Here is a 16633-nt window from a genome sequence, read left to right as displayed (position 1 = left end):
ACTTTTAAATGCTTAAAAGTCTATTTTGACTGGTTTACAGTTGCAACTCTAAAAACCTTCAATCCAAATCTTAAGGCCACCATGGTTAAAACCCAGAGCTGATGCAAATCAGATGCTAATTTATGTTGAGGCTTTACTTTAAAATGTAAGCTATATGATTTATTTTGACTACCAAATAATACATACTCATACACTTTATATTCCTTAGCTCTACATTTTATTGTCAATGAAATCATTAAGTTAGCATTTTTGCAAGATCTATGTTAATATTGCACTTTTGCATAATGAATCCAGTGCACAGTGGCCATTTGATTTGCACCACTACAGTATACTGAGAACAAAGGGCAGGAAGAAGTGTTCGAGAACACAACACCACCACAGAGGATGTCACGGTGTGCTGAGAGCTAGGACAGAGATTGTGATCAGCTTCAGCATCTCTAGAGGAAATGACCGTGATGAGCCACTTGCCGCTCTTGTAATGCATTGGTCTTGTAACAGCTGGGGAGACTGGGCTGCCTGAGAAAGGGGTGTATGGATAGTTAATGGTGAGGAAGAAGAGGAGAAGAAGCAACGGGGCTGGTCTCCAAGCTTATCGCTGTGCATGTTGACCCAGCAGCTGATGTAGAGAACATGCGCACAGGTGCAGTTCCACAGGTTACTTGACAGATGAACTGTGCTTAGGTTTCCCAAAGGCCCCAAAGTCCCATTCTCCATTGCTCTGAGCTGGTTGGACTTCAAACTCAATCTCTGGAGGTTTATAAGTCCTTGAAACACATCAGGCTGCAGGCGATCCAGCTTGTTTTCATCCAAGTTGAGTTCTGTTAGCTTCGAAAGTCGGGCAAAGAGCTGAAGGTGTAAACGCTCCAGGCTGTTGTTCTTTAGCTGAAGCTTGCGGAGAAGGTGGAGGGGATAGAAGGTGTTGTACGGGATGTCATGGAGCTGATTGAAGCTCAACCCGAGCTCTTTGAGGCATGCCAACCCAACAAAGTCATCAGGAGAAAGCTCTGAGATACTGTTATTGTCCAGATTCAGAGTTATGAGGTTTGTTAGATTCATGAACAGGCTTGTAGGAAAGTCTCCAATGTGGTTGGCATCTAGATGTAACTCTTTTAAACGGATAAGGTCTCTGAACTGGTCTGGGTGTAGAGAGGTGAGACGGTTGCGAGAGAGCTTCAGTGAATGTAGTCTTCTTAAACCGTGGAAGACTGAGTGATGTATGGACCTGATGTGGTTGTCATCGAGGTGTATCTCCTTGACGACCCTCGTCTTGTGGAAAAGGCCTTTGGGAAGGTGCCTCAGAGCGTTGTTGTCCAAGTCCAGGTTCTGCAGTGATTTGAGCTCGTTGAACAGAGCAGGGTGGAGCTCCAGGATGCAGTTCTTTGAAAGCTGTAACTCTTTGAGTCTGGACAACGAATCAAATACCCCAACTGGAATGGCAGAGATCTGATTGCTCTCCAGCTGCAGTTCTTTGAGGTTTTTCAGGTTACTGAATATGTCAAGAGGAAGAGATGTCAGTCTGTTACCATATAAATCAAGTATCTCAAGGCCTATCAGGTCATTGAAGACTTTTGAGGGCAGAGAATCTATGAGGTTGCGACTGAGGTCCAGCTCACTCAGCTTGGTCAGGCCTTTCAGCGATCCCTCAGACAGAGAGGTCAGCTTGTTGTCGCTCAGGTCTAGATGAAACAACCGGCCCAATGAAGAGAGGCAATCCTCTGGAAGGCTAGTGAGTCTGTTCATCTGTAGATTGAGATTCCTGAGCACGCTTATATCCCTGATTGCCTCAGCTGGAACAGTGACCAGGATGTTGCCACTCAGGTCCAGGTGTTGGAGACCTGTCGCTCCTCTAAAGGTGCCCTCACCAATACTTGTGATTTTGTTACTGGACAGATCAAGCTTTTCTAACACAGCAGAGTTTTTGAACACACCTTGCTCTAAGTTGGATAAATTGTTATGGCTTAGGTTGACGTCAGTTAGGTTGAAGGCACCTTCCAATGCCCCAACCTGTAACAGTTTAATCTGGTTGAATTTCACATCCAGCGTCTCCAGTTGAGCTAATCCAAGGAGGAATCCGGTCGGTATATGTACGATCTGGTTCCAACTCAGGTCAAGTAAGGTAAGAACGGGGCAATGTAGGAACTGATCCGATTTCAGAAACCACAGGTTATTGTTGGGTAGGAAGAGCTTCGAGAGCTTGGTCATGTTGGGCCAAACTGGGTTTAGGAATAGGAATACATTCATCTCATTCTTAGTCAGATCCAGGACCTACATAATATCCAGGAAGAAGAGAAGACTCGTGAGTTTTTATGTTTCATATAAAATACATGTTTATATATTTATCATATAAAATAAACTTGTATTTTTTTTATATAGGAAGATACATCACAATAGAAAAATGAAAAGGTACATGCATATTTTGTTTATAAAAATATTTCCTGGCTTACTGGGGGTTATGAGCCAGAGTATTTCATGTCAGGAGCACTTCCTGTAGTCTCTGTTGGCTGTCTGGCAACCTGTACCATCCCAGAAATATTCAGGCAACAAACTGTTGGTTTATTTAACACTTTGGAGTTTTTACAAATGTAATAAAGTAGATTTTGCGTGTTAATAAGTGCATTTTTAGTGTGTCCATAAGCAGATTTTGTTTCTGTTGGACAGCCCCATGAAACATATCTTAGCTCCCAGGCTTTGTGCTAAGCTAAGCTAAGCTCTTCTGTTGGTAGCTTCATATTAACAGTATGAAAGTATATATGTATATGTATATATGTTCATCTAACTCTTGGCTAACTCTGGCACGTTTACAGAAATGTTCATTAATGTACACTGTCCCCGTTAAATAAATGAATACTTTTTAATTAAAAAAAACAGGGGCAAGAAAATGAATTTCTTAAAATGTTCGACTATCTCTTGAAAGCATGGAAAACATTAACTTACAGTTGAATGAATATCTGGTGAATGTACGTCCAATAATAAGTTCAGAAATATTGTCTGCTTAAGTTACTTGATGAGCTATACTTGTTCATGTTAAACCACCAGTATGGTTCTTCAATAAAGGTGTTATTCATCATGTCTTGCGAAAGGTTATCACTACTGTCAGTGTACAGACACATGAAGACATGGGAAAGTTATTTTCAAAACCAAAAACCACAAAGTACACTTTCAGGCGGCTCTGTGTTTCGTACCTGCAGCTCCTCCAGCCCATGTCTGGGTATTTCCTGTATGTTGTTGTAGGAGACGTACAGATTCTCTGCGCTCTCTGGCAGCTCAGGGATCTGGTCCAGGCCTCTGTCCTGACACATGATGGTGGTCAGGTTGTGGAGACATTGGCAGACAGGGGGGCAGAGGTCAGACGCCCACACCCAGAGGCTCAGAGAGGCCAGCGTCATGGCTGCCAGCATGGTGGCTCAGGCTGAAGCCAACTGTAAAACATGGAGAGTTAAAACTGTAAAACTCTGTTTATAAACCCAAACAATGATTCAATCTTGGTACTCACCTTTTTAGACTGACTTTTAATGTGTTATTAATGTTGTGTCCCTGTGTTATTGTTTCTGTGAGCTTGATTTTATTTTCACTTTTATTTTATTTTGTAAAGCGTCTTTGATCTAAAAAGCGCTTAATGAATAAAGTATATTGTTTTTACTGGTTTTTAGGTAAATTATACCAATATATGTTTTTCTGGATCTCCAGGAGTAATCTCTGATACAATATATTTGATGAATAGATTGTGTTTTACATTTTTGTTTGTTGTATTCCTTTAACCATCATAGTTAGCTTATTTGTGAGAAAAATGAATCACCCAAATGATGAAAGCTCTATTCAGTAAATACGTTTCTAAGCACTACTCTTGCTTTGTTATACAATTGTAATTGTACTTGAATCAAAACTCACCACTGATGAGAAGGCAGAGCTTGTAGCGTTTTGTTGCAGATATACTGTCGTACTAAATGATCCTGTCACTGTAAGAATAGTGTATCTGTAGCAGAGGAAGGTGTGGTTATGAAAGGACCTTTCTGAGAAGAGCGACTAGATACACATTTGACTTCACGTTGCACACTAACAAACCACATCAGACAGTCTGTCATAGAAGACTTCTTCCGGAAAGATCAAGAGTAGGCTGGTCCTCAATAGCAACAAGAAGAGAACGACATTCTACATATTTATTTTATCAATAAAAGTCTACTGCAGACTTACTATGGTATGATCTTGCTTGAAGTGAATATATCTGCACGTTCCTTGTTGTTCGGAGTTTGATTCTTTATGGTTTTTGCACTTATTGTAAGTTGCTTAAAAGCTTCAGCTAACGGTATGTCGTGTAATGTAATGTTATGTCTTCCCAAGGGGCCTTCAGTGCCATACTCCATCCATCCAGCAGAGGGCCTCAGACGGTTTCTTTCACATCCTCACCTGTTGCCACTCACTCTCATCAGCCCTGCAGAATATCACAGGGCCCTTTCCTCTCATCCCCTCCCAGACTTTAAATTGTTGTTGTGTTTGCTTTCCAGCCACCTTTTCCTGTAAACTACACTTACCTGTGCCTGTGCCTGTACCTGTGACTGTGCCTGTATACCTGTACCTGTACCTGTGCCTGTACCTGTGCCTGTATACCTGTACCTGTACCTGTACCTGTGACTGTGCCTGTATACCTGTGAATGTGCCTGTACCTGTACCTGTACATGTGACTGTATACCTGTACCTGTACCTGTACCTGTGACTGTGACTGTATACCTGTACCTGTACCTGTACCTGTACATGTGACTGTGCCTGTATACCTGTACCTGTACCTGTGACTTGTGACTGTATACCTGTACCTGTACCTGTACCTGTACCTGTGACTGTATACCTGTACCTGTACCTGTGCCTGTACCTGTATACCTGTACCTGTATACCTATACCTGTACCTGTATACCTGTACCTGTGCCTGTACCTGTATACCTGTACCTGTATACCTGTACCTGTGCCTGTACCTGTATACCTGTACCTGTACCTGTACCTGTACCTCTGTACCTGTACCTGTATACCTGTACCTGTGCCTGTATACCTGTACCTGTACCTGTGACTGTGCCTGTATACATGTACCTGTACCTGTATACCTGTACCTGTGACTGTGCCTGTATACCTGTAGTGTACCTGTACCTGTGACTGTGCCTGTATACCTGTACCTGTACCTGTGACTGTGCCTGTATACATGTACCTGTACCTGTACCTGTGACTGTGCCTGTATACATGTACCTGTACCTGTGACTGTATACCTGTATCTGTGCCTGTACCTGTATACCTGTACCTGTGACTGTATACCTGTGCCTGTGCCTGTACCTGTATACCTGTGCCTGTATACCTGTACCTGTGCCTGTATACCTGTACCTGTGCCTGTATACATGTACATGTGCCTGTATACCTGTGCCTGTGCCTGTATACCTGTACCTGTGCCTACCTGTGCCTGTATACATGTGCCTGTATCTGTACCTGTACCTTTGCCTGTATACCTGTACCGGTGCCTGTGCCTGTATACCTGTACCTGTGCCTGTATACCTGTACCTGTGCCTGTATACATGTGCCTGTACCTGTACCTGTACCTTTGCCTGTATACCTGTACCTGTGCCTGTACTTGTACCTGTACCTGTGCCTGTACTTGTATACCTGTACCTGTACCTGTACCTGTGCCTGTACCTGTACATTTTGGCAGATGAACATACAAAATACTCAGAAAAATAGATAATACAAGTCGTAAATAATGCAATCAGCGTTTATCAGTGTGACTGTGCCTGTATACCTGTGAATGTGCCTGTACCTGTACCTGTACCTGTACATGTGACTGTATACCTGTACCTGTACCTGTACCTGTACCTGTGACTGTGCCTGTATACCTGTACCTGTACCTGTACCTGTACCTGTGACTTGTGACTGTATACCTGTACCTGTACCTGTACCTGTACCTGTACCTGTGACTGTATACCTGTACCTGTACCTGTGACTGTGCCTGTATACCTGTACCTGTACCTGTACCTGTGCCTGTACCTGTATACCTGTATACCTGTACCTGTATACCTGTACCTGTATACCTGTACCTGTGCCTGTGCCTGTACCTGTATACCTGTACCTGTATACCTGTACCTGTGCCTGTGCCTGTACCTGTATACCTGTACCTGTGACTGTGCCTGTATACCTGTACCTGTACCTGTACCTGTATACCTGTACCTGTACCTGTATACCTGTACCTGTGCCTGTATACCTGTACCTGTACCTGTGACTGTGCCTGTATACATGTACCTGTACCTGTGACTGTGCCTGTATACCTGTAGTGTACCTGTACCTGTGACTGTGCCTGTATACCTGTACCTGTACCTGTGACTGTGCCTGTATACATGTACCTGTACCTGTACCTGTGACTGTGCCTGTATACATGTACCTGTACCTGTACCTGTGACTGTATACCTGTATCTGTGCCTGTACCTGTATACCTGTACCTGTGACTGTATACCTGTGCCTGTACCTGTATACCTGTGCCTGTATACCTGTACCTGTGCCTGTATACATGTACATGTGCCTGTATACCTGTGCCTGTGCCTGTATACCTGTACCTGTGCCTACCTGTGCCTGTATACATGTGCCTGTATCTGTACCTGTACCTTTGCCTGTATACCTGTACCGGTGCCTGTGCCTGTATACCTGTACCTGTGCCTGTATACCTGTACCTGTGCCTGTATACATGTGCCTGTACCTGTACCTGTACCTTTGCCTGTATACCTGTACCTGTGCCTGTACTTGTACCTGTACCTGTGCCTGTACTTGTATACCTGTACCTGTACCTGTGCCTGTACCTGTACATTTTGGCAGATGAACATACAAAATACTCAGAAAAATAGATAATACAAGTCATAAATAATGCAATCAGCGTTTATCAGTTTCTTTTTGCTGGTATTTGCTTCCATACATTATTCTATACAAGTGTTGTATATGGTGGTTTAAGGGTCAATTACTGGCTTTAGTGTAAAACTTAGGCTACTGTTGTGTTAGGGTGGTGGGGAAGTGTGTAGTTATGATGCTTACACTCAAAAAGCTGGGGAATACATAACAATGTGAGGACCTGTGTTGGTAGGAAGTGGGTATTAAAGTATACAAATATGTGTGTGTTTTTTTGTTGATGTCATTGGGGTCAACATGAGACATTGTTGGATCAATCCCTGCTGACGTGCTCAGATCAGCACAAATCACTAACTCTACACACACACACACACACACACACACACACACACACACACACACACACACACACACACACACACACACACACACACACACACACACACACACACACACACACACACACACACACACACACACACACACACACACACACACACACACACTGTTGGGGAAATATTTCCCGAGGCCCATCACTTTGACCCAGTGTATCAGTTCAAACTGCCCTGACTGAGCACAGGCCCCTGTAACCTTGGCTGCTGTGCTCTCAGTGTTCCGTCTCCCTGCTCCTGCCTGTTGGCGTCAGCTGAGAGAGGTGTTATGATTCTATCTTGTTATGCAGCATGTTGATGATGCTCTCGGAACTAGCTAAACACATGGGTCTGGGGTAGAGATCTTCAGAATTGGTTTGGCATCTCAACCTGTGGTCAAACCGTGGCCCGTGACATGTCTTGTAAATTCTCCGGCCGAAGCTCCAAATAAACCGTCAGTGTTTGCCACCAAAGCTCCAGCTCTCCTTGTGTCTCTCTGAGTCCTGACTCCAATTGCTTCAGAAGTTTCCTCCATACAAATGTAGAAAGCAACAGAAACCGACTCACCCCTCCTCCCTCTTTCCATAGCCCATTAGAAGTATTGACAATTCCACATGTTGTGTTGTTCCCCTCTAATAGGTTTATACTCCGCTGGGCAGTGGTGGTGATGATGCTGCTGTTCTCTGTGACACAGTGTTCAGAACAGGCTCTGCAGTCCATGGAAATATGGACTGCTGCTCCGGTTGTTCTTTCCAGCATCGATTATTTTGCCATCTCAGCAGCAGCTCTCTGCTCTCCGCTCTCTTCTGCCCGAGTTCTCTGAGGCTGACAGTGAGTCTGACGCTCTGTGGCTCACCTGCTTGTTCCGGTATCAGCATCTCAGGCTGCTGGGGGTCCAGGTCACTCCAGGTCCAATCCATCACTGGGAAGTAGGGGAAGGATGAGGCCCTGGGTCCGCTCCAACAGGTCCCGATCGGTCCAGGTAAGATTATCATTTGGGATTTAGTCATGAAAAATATACAAGTCACAAATATACTAACTCTTCTCTCTCCATCTGTTATGAAAGTGAGAGGGAGGGTGAGCCATGTGGAAATGAGCAAAAGTAAACAGGGACAGAAAGATATATTAGACTGTCCTCTGCATATAATTTGTTTTACTCGGTTTCATAAATACACATTGTCTCCAAGGTGTGGCCATCTGTGCATGTAGAATTTTATGTATTACAACAAGCAAAAATAAATCTAATATATGGGCTTGGCGGAATTGAAAACCCCCACTCTGATTGTTTTAATTGCTAATAAATCAACATGATGCTAGAGTGCATGTTTTGTCAAATGCACTGTACATTTAATAGTAATACAATGATATTTTCTGGGATTGGGTGAAATACATAGGTCTTTCAATAAGGTGATTTTTAAAAGTATATAACCCCATTTTCAGTTCTAGAGATCCTTTCGTTCAAGGACACTTACGCAGAGACATGACTTGATTACATGTAGAGTTAAACATCAACACATGGGCCATTTCAATAACTAAGTCCCCGTGTCCTTCAGGAGTGCTGCTTTTATTGCGCCCCAAATCGATATCACCTCAGTCCTATCTTTTTTAAATGTGTTATTCGCAACAAATGGAATCAAGAGCTGTACTGTCAATGTTCCCAACTGTGGGGAATTGACAAATAGATGAATCTGCGGAGAGTGCCGACGGGGGAAAACAAAGTGCACTGTCCATGTAGGTTTCACAGCTGTATTTATAATATGAAGCTCTTGAAAAGTTACACAATTTGGGGTGCATATTTAATTAAATTAAAAAATACATTAGATGTTAAAAGAAGCAGATTTCAGAATCAGGATTAGAAATTCTTTATTTGTCCCGCAACAGGTACATGATTACAACAGTTTAAAAAAAAAAAAAAAAGGCTAAGTATTGGCCCGTTATTAATAACACAATAAGTAAAAAACAAAACCAGAACACCAGATATGTACTCCATGGAAAAAAGTAACAGTATATTTATATATTTTTCACCATTAAAGAGCAATCTGAAACAATGCCAATTGTAAATAAACTGAGAGAAAAATACATAAATAAATGTGAAATTGCAGGACTTATATAATAATAATAATAATAATAACACATGTCATTTATATAGCGCTTTTCCTGGTGCTCAAAGCACTTACAAGTATACACTTGCATGTATATTACACACACAAGACACATTTCTCACATTTGGAGGAGCCCTGAAAAGAAACAGACTTCTTTTGAACCATAATGATGTATTCAAGGAATGTTCCTTGGTATTTTGATGCAAAACAATAAATATAGTAAGAGAAATTATCATAGATGGGGAACATTACTTTTTTGCCCCACATACAGTGGGGCAAAAAAGTATTTAGTCAGCCACCAATTGTGCAAGTTCTCCCACTTAAAAAGATGAGAGGCCTGTAATGTTCACCCTGGTACACTTCAACTATGAGAGACAGAATGGGGGGAAAGAATCCAGGAAATCACATTGTAGGATTTGTAATGAGTGAATTGGTAAATTCCTCGGTACAATAAGTAATTGGTCACCTACAAACAAACAAGATTTCTGGCTCTCACAGACTTGTAACTTCTTCTTTAAGAGCCTCCTCTGTCCTCCACTCGTTAACTGTATTCATGGAACCTGTTTGAACTCGTTATCAGTATAAAAGACACCTGTCCACAACCTCAAACAGTCACACTCCAAACTCCACTATGGCCAAGACCAAAGAGCTGTCAAAGGACACCAGAAACAAAATGGTAGACCTGCACCAGGCTGGGAAGACTGAATCTGCAATAGGTAAGCAGCTTGGTGTGAAGAAATCAACTGTGGGAGCAATTATTAGAAAATGGAAGACATACAAGACCACTGATAATCTCCCTCGATCTGGGGCTCCACGCAAGATCTCACCCCGTGGGGTCAAAATGATCACAAGAACGGTGAGCAAAGATCCCAGAACCACACGGGGGGACCGAGTCCATGACCTGCAGAGAGCTGGGACCAAAGTAACAAAGGCTACCATCAGTAACACACTACGCCGCCAGGGACTCAAATCCTGCAGTGCCAGACGTGTCCCCCTGCTTAAGCCAGTACATGTCCAGGCCCGTCTGAAGTTTGCTAGAGAGCATTTAGATGATCCAGAAGAGGATTGGGAGAATGTCATGTGGTCAGATGAAACCAAAATAGAACTTTTTGGTAAAAACTCAACGAGACGTGTTTGGAGGAGAAAGAATGCTGAGTTGCATCCAAAGAACACCATACCTACTGTGAAACATGGGGGTGGAAACATCATGCTTTGGGGCTGTTTTTCTGCAAAGGGACCAGGACGACTGATCCGTCTAAAGGAAAGAATGAATGGGGCCATGTATCGTGAGATTTTGAGTGACAACCTCCTTCCATCAGCAAGGGCATTGAAGATGAAACGTGGCTGGGTCTTTCAGCATGACAATGGTCCCAAACACACCGCCCGGGCAACGAAGGAGTGGCTTCGTAAGAAGCATTTCAAGGTCCTAGAGTAGCCTAACCAGTCTCCAGATCTCAACCCCATAAAAAATCTTTGGAGGGAGTTGAAAGTCCGTGTTGCCCAGCGACAGCCCCAAAACATCACTGCTCTAGAGGAGATCTGCATGGAGGAATGGGCCAAAATACCAACAACAGTGTGTGAAATCCTTGTGAAGACTTACAGAAAACGTTTGACCTCTGTCATTGCCAACAAAGGGTATATAACAAAGTATTGAGATGAACTTTTGTTATTGACCAAAGAGTTATTTTCCACCATAATTTGCAAATAAATTCAGACAATGTGATTTTCTGGATTTTTTTTTTTTTTCTTCTCATTTTGTCTCTCATAGTTGAGGTATACCTCGGATGAAAATTACAGGCCTCTCATCTTTTTAAGTGGGAGAACTTGCACAATTGGTGGCTGACTAAATACTTTTTTGCCCAACTGTATATAAAATATCTAACTGACATCTGTGTCTCTAGAAATTAGTTTGGCCACTAGGTGGCGATAATGATAAAGAAATATAAATTGAGTAGCTTTCCACAGAAGCACAAAAGAGAACGGTAAGAGAAAAGTACAAAACTCAAGAATCCTACGTATAAAATATAAACGTTAACAATAAAAAAATAATATATATCTATAAAATATTCAGGAAATGTATAATCATAATCAAAGTAATAATCATAATGATGTTTTTTAAACATTTATTCAACTTATTTTAGCCACCACGAGGCGATCATGATAAATAAAAAGTAAAGAAAATAGGAGTTTGGTGGTTTTCCACGAGGTCAAATTGTCATGGAAAGGAAAGACTACCTTTGTTGCCTTTATGTTTGTATACAACTCTGGAGTGTCCGTAAATAATGCTTAACTCATGCTTAAACTCACACACGATTTCCGAAATCTGGAAGTCTGATTTAATAATGGGTACGTGAAGGCAGCATGAGCGATAGAGGGGGGAGAGGAGAGAAAGGCCCGTGTGTGTGCGCGTGCGCGGACAGCGACGCATCAGCCCTGCCTTTCATTACCGCTGACGTCCATCTCCCTCCCTCTTTCTCTCACACTGGGTTTTTCGGGAGGCGAAGGGGGGGTTCCGTTTTCTATGGTCTTCGCTCAAAAACACATATTTCCGGGGATAAATATCTGCGTGTTCAGCTGCTCAACCGCGCGACTTTGAATTCACCGCTGAAGCAGTTGGAGCCAAACCGAATGAGAGGTGCTAAGGGCGGACTGAGCTGAGAAGAAGAGCCAGAGACTGACTGGAAGGCTTCACATCCGCCGCTTTCTTTCAGGTCAACCGCAATCGGTTTCCCCAGGCTCCGTACATCTCCTGCTTCTCGAAATGTGTTCTCAGACGGTTCCTGCTTCTGTTTCCGTGACTATTCCTCCATGGGAGCCGCCGTTTTGACGTGTGTCACCCAGAAACATATTCACTAGCCAACAGGAAAACAGAAACTCCCCCTTTTTTCTGAACTCAACCCGCGGTGGTCGCACAGAGCCCACTGTTGTTTCTCTTCTTTTTTTTTAAAAACCCTCATCAGTCGCATCGATGGTCAAGTTGTATTCGCCTTTCCCAACAACACCGATGCAGCTGGAAGTAAACCGATTACCACCGGGATTGTTTTATTAACGAGCCAGCGAAATGGTCCGATAACGTTGGGGGAAAGTGTGAAGCTAAGAGGGGGTTCAGTCTGGGCTGTGATTTCTTCAGATGAGGCTAGCTTGGTACCAACCACAACACACAGTCATGAGGTGGATGTAGATTTGTTTACGCATCAATTAAAGCTGGATCACTGTCTTGGTGATCTGTGCTGCCTTCACGGACTATGACAATGAGGATTGTATGAGGCTGTTTTCTTCTGGAGTGACTGACAACCAGGATAATCTGGGGTGTGTTTTTAACCCAGTGTGAACACAATCCTACAGCCCACGTATTTATTTGGTCTTGGACGAAGAGGAGCACTCAGGGACGAACATGTCTTTACGCACGGCACTGCCTGGGAAAGATCGGAACCCGGACCATGTAAGTAGATAATAAAAAACACAGAGCGTCTATTTGTCACCTTCAGTAGCAGGGACAGGTAATTATTAGGTGTTACCGAGCTTTTGAAGACAATTATTGTAATAAGTCCCTCTAACCCTGAGATTAGTCTAGCATGTGCAGAGAGCAGCTGCAATAAAGAGAGGCGACACAGACGCGCTAATCTCCCCTAGCTCATTTGGGACGGGTTGCAATTGGACACACATGATGGGGATGGAGAACATGTGAAGGAAGGGGGGGGGGGCTGGGTGTGAGTTACATTGATCACATACAAAATGCACATGTTAAATTAGTTGGTAGCCTTAAAGAAATCTTATTGTCACCTTATCCACCGGTGTCCTCAGTGCGCATGTTTTTCTTCCACCAGCTGATCAATAATTGATTCATTTGATGCAAGGCCACCCAGCTCTCTCCCCACCCACCCACCCCGCATGCCCTGCACCCACCCCCCCTCTTCTCTGACTTCCTCTCTCCACCCTGTCTGGTCTGTGCAGAGTCTTCTTTATGAAGCTGTCTGAAAGGCAGCAGTGGGCAGCACAATATTGCAAAATGTGCTGTGTCAGGCTTGCCTGCATTGTGGTGTTCTTCTGTCTGTGGCAGTGTCTGGGTTTCGGGAAGGCAGGACTTTGAGGGGGAAAGCTTTTTGAATAATTTCTCAGGATGTCTTTTCTCAGGATTTCTTGTAAACATGTACGCTTCTCTTTAATACCCCTCGCCACATTTTGACATCAGTAGTGCAGCCACACACAGAACCCCCCCACCTTTCATCTCAAGGGCACCTAGCTTACACCAACGAACAGCAGCCTGAATATCACTCACTCCTTTAGGGTTGAAAGCCTTCACAAATAGCTACTTCTGTTGTAGCTAACAATAAAAGTGTATACAAAGGATATGATATGCACTATCCGATTTGTAAATAATGTTAGGGTATTGTACCGGTGTCTTATGTGTCGTCAATGACCGGCATCAGTAGTGCTGATTCACTGCTGGTTTCCACATTGACATTTTTGACCAGACACAAGTACTTTGGATTTACAGCATATTCTGGGTGGGACAATCAAACCGAAAGACTGATATAGATTAATATCATTTCCTGTCCTGGCTGCAGGCTGTGATGTAATCTTTCTAAATGGAAACCATACGCAAAGATGAAGCATGTACTGTCACGTTGAGCCCGCTGTGCCATGGGAGACGCTGCCACCTTTCCTCACTGACCTGTCATGTGGTTTTCACCATGCCCCTGACTCACTCACTGCCAGGTGTTTATTGCCTAGCCTGCATCTGGTACCTAGTGACACTCACAGAGATGGCAGAATCCAGGAGGTACTATGATCTTCTTATATGAACACGTTTGGAAAGTTGATGTCAGCCAACACCCAGATGTAGGACTCCGAACCATGATGCTGCATTAAGATTGAGCCACTTATTCCTATACCGATCTAAGTAAAGACCGTCATGACAATAGGAACTTAACTTTACAGTCACTTAATACCTTATCCATCATATATTTTCAAATTATGATCAGGGTTTTTGGCCTCCTGGTGTTTATGTGGGATGGCTCTCTTCTCCTGTTTAGTAGCTGCAGGAGTGATGAAAGCGTTTTTTTCAGAGCAGTATAGCAATAATTGTGCCTATTAGATGCTTTGCCATGATGCTGTTTTGCTCGTGATTGAGTAATGTTCTCGTGTGAAACAGAACTCTTCCTTTGTGTGCTGAGAAATCCCTGTAATAATCCTCAGATGAAGCTACGACATCAGTGCTGCTGCTGGGACATCAGTAGCTGAGGGTTTACTCTTCCCAGAGCAGGTCATGTTAAGATGGCCCTTATTGTAGTGCATTGTAGCCAAACTGGTCAAGAAGACTTTTGTGTAAGCATTGCTGGGAATAAGCTGTGAGCCTGATGGGAGAATGATTGCTGTGCTCACTCAGTCACAAGCCACTCTTGTTGGCAACCTCACCATGACAACAAGGGGTCTTACATATTATCCCTTCCTTACCCACTCTTGTCCATTTCAACAAACACACATGCACAGTCATTTACTTTCACATTTAAAGTCATGCCCAGTATTTTAGTTGACTCTATTTTTCTACTCTATGAACTATCCGGATTTCTGGCAATTCAAGTAAATGCTAGTTCAAAGTAATGATTCATCCACAGAAAGACCATTTGTATATCAATTAATCACTACTCGTTACCAAGAATTCTTGAAGAAATCAGTATCGGCTGATACCGATCGAGTGGGCGGGGCCTAAATGGAAGATTTAAACATCACTTTAAATCTTCCATTTAAAGTGATGTTTAAAACTCAGTTAATGCTCATTCTCTGGAGCTTCCACAAACAACAATCAACTTAATTATTACATTCAAATGATGTACATTATTCAAGTTTACATTCACTTTGGAGAATAACACGGGAGAGATGAGCGGAAGCGCTCTCTTTCCCTCTCTCTCTCTCTCCCTCTCTCTCTCCCCCTCTCTCCCCCTCTCTCCCTCTCCTGACAGCCTGTCAGTATCTCATGCAGCTCACTGATCCAGTAATGAGTGACCCGACAGTGAAGAATACATATATTTATAATAACTAGTTTAGCTTGTTCCAGAGGTAGATCAAATAGCTAAGTAGGTCTAACTCTTGTGTGTCGCTCCGCTCACCGGTCCGTCTCAGCGGGCGGAGCTGCAGGATTTCTGCTTCACGTTGCATTCCGCTATTTTACTGTCTTTTTCGGACACCTTGAAATACTGCCAGACCGGTGAAGCCATTTTGGCGAGCTTGTTTTGCCGCACACAGAGAAAAGTGTCATGTATTTTACGTCATGCGATCGGCTCTCGAGATCGGCATGTTTAGAGAGCACCGATCGATCGGTAGAGAGCGAGTATCGGCCGATCTCGATCGGTAGAGAGCGAGTATCGGCCGATCTCGATCGGTAGAGAGCGAGTATCGGCCGATCTCGATCGGATCATCCCTAGACGTGGCTAAATAAATTTATTTTGGCCTCTGACATCTCCTGAAATGGTTACAGTGTGTATCGTACCGACCGGCCTAATAAAGGTGGTGGCGTTGCCATTTATGTGAAGAATAAGTTTAGTGTAACCACGTTGGTTTCCAAATCAATCAGTAAACAACTCGAATGTTTAGCCTTAAATATTGAAGTGGCAAAGGGTCAACAGGTCATGGTGGTGGGCTGTTACAGACCCCCATCAGCTGTCAAAGACTCCTTGTCTTCATTGGCAAATCTTTTATCTCAGCCAGACTACAAGGAAATAGTGCTACTTGAGATTTTAACTGGGACTGGTTAACTGCAGTGTCAGAGGATTTAAAAACCTTTGTATCTCTTTGAATGTTACTCAGATTGTGGACAGTCGTCCTAACATTAAGTCCCCTAATCAATCCTCCCTAAGTGATCTCATTCTAACTAATGTCCCCCATACATACTCATCTGTGGGATGGTAACACTTTATATTAAGGTACACAAATTAACCATCAACTAGTTGTTAATTAACATGCATGTTAGCAGTATATTGGCTCTTTATTAGTCATAATAAAACACTTATTAATGCCTTATTCTACATGACCAGATTCTCCCAGTACTAGGCCATTCGTTGAGAGTTTTTCCTCAATAATCCTCTAATTAGTGCTGATTTGTTGCAAGTAAGGAAGTTGTTGTCCATGAGTTCTGGTCTTAATATGCTCTGCTCAATATGGGCCTAATGAGGCAGAAGTACCTCAAGAATAGTAATTCTCCCACACTTGTTGTTGCATAACCTGCTGCAGAACTAAGACCATCATAAACACTGTCACACAACTCCACCCGAGATATTTCTCCTCCTGTTGCTTTGTCAT

The 16633-nt window shown here is 43.2% G+C and overlaps 2 protein-coding genes across 8 annotated transcripts in view; one reads left to right on the top strand and one right to left on the bottom strand.

Moving 5' to 3' along the window:
- Nucleotides 1-52: 52 nt before the first annotated feature.
- LOC117457624 (insulin-like growth factor-binding protein complex acid labile subunit) lies at nucleotides 53-3978 on the bottom strand. Of its 2 annotated transcripts, none has more exons than XM_034097798.2 (3): nucleotides 3889-3978; nucleotides 3183-3419; nucleotides 53-2265 (listed from the first exon to the last, which is right to left on the bottom strand). In XM_034097798.2, the coding sequence occupies exons 2-3, from the start codon at nucleotides 3396-3398 to the stop codon at nucleotides 388-390; spliced, it is 2094 nt and encodes a 697-aa protein (XP_033953689.1). In that variant the 5' UTR covers nucleotides 3399-3419; nucleotides 3889-3978; the 3' UTR covers nucleotides 53-387. The 2 variants fall into 2 exon arrangements, with proteins under 2 accessions (XP_033953689.1, XP_033953691.1); XM_034097800.2 differs by having other exon boundaries at nucleotides 3183-3409.
- An 8611-nt stretch (nucleotides 3979-12589) lies between these two features.
- mark4b (MAP/microtubule affinity-regulating kinase 4b) overlaps nucleotides 12590-16633 on the top strand; it is a 68492-nt gene continuing 64448 nt past the window's right edge. For all 6 annotated transcript variants that reach the window (XM_034097270.2, XM_034097268.2, XM_034097267.2 and 3 more), the window contains exon 1: nucleotides 12590-12776. In XM_034097270.2, the coding sequence (XP_033953161.1) occupies nucleotides 12729-12776 (48 nt within the window). In that variant the 5' untranslated portion in view covers nucleotides 12590-12728. The remainder of the gene's footprint in view (nucleotides 12777-16633) is intronic.

This window comes from Pseudochaenichthys georgianus, chromosome 13 (assembly GCF_902827115.2).
Source record: "Pseudochaenichthys georgianus chromosome 13, fPseGeo1.2, whole genome shotgun sequence".
Lineage (NCBI taxonomy): Eukaryota > Metazoa > Chordata > Actinopteri > Perciformes > Channichthyidae > Pseudochaenichthys > Pseudochaenichthys georgianus.
The sequence above is the reverse complement of the archived record's forward strand: the minus strand, read 5'-3'. Positions and strand labels throughout refer to the sequence as shown.

Excerpts from the sequence above, each read along its gene's own strand:
- LOC117457624 (XM_034097798.2), bottom strand. The coding sequence starts at position 3,398 with ATGCTGGCAGCCATGACGCTGGCCTCTCTGAGCCTCTGGGTGTGGGCG. Across the intron at positions 2,266-3,182 it reads ATGGGCTGGAGGAGCTGCAG|GTCCTGGATCTGACTAAGAA; the intron begins GTACGAAACACA and ends GATATTATGTAG.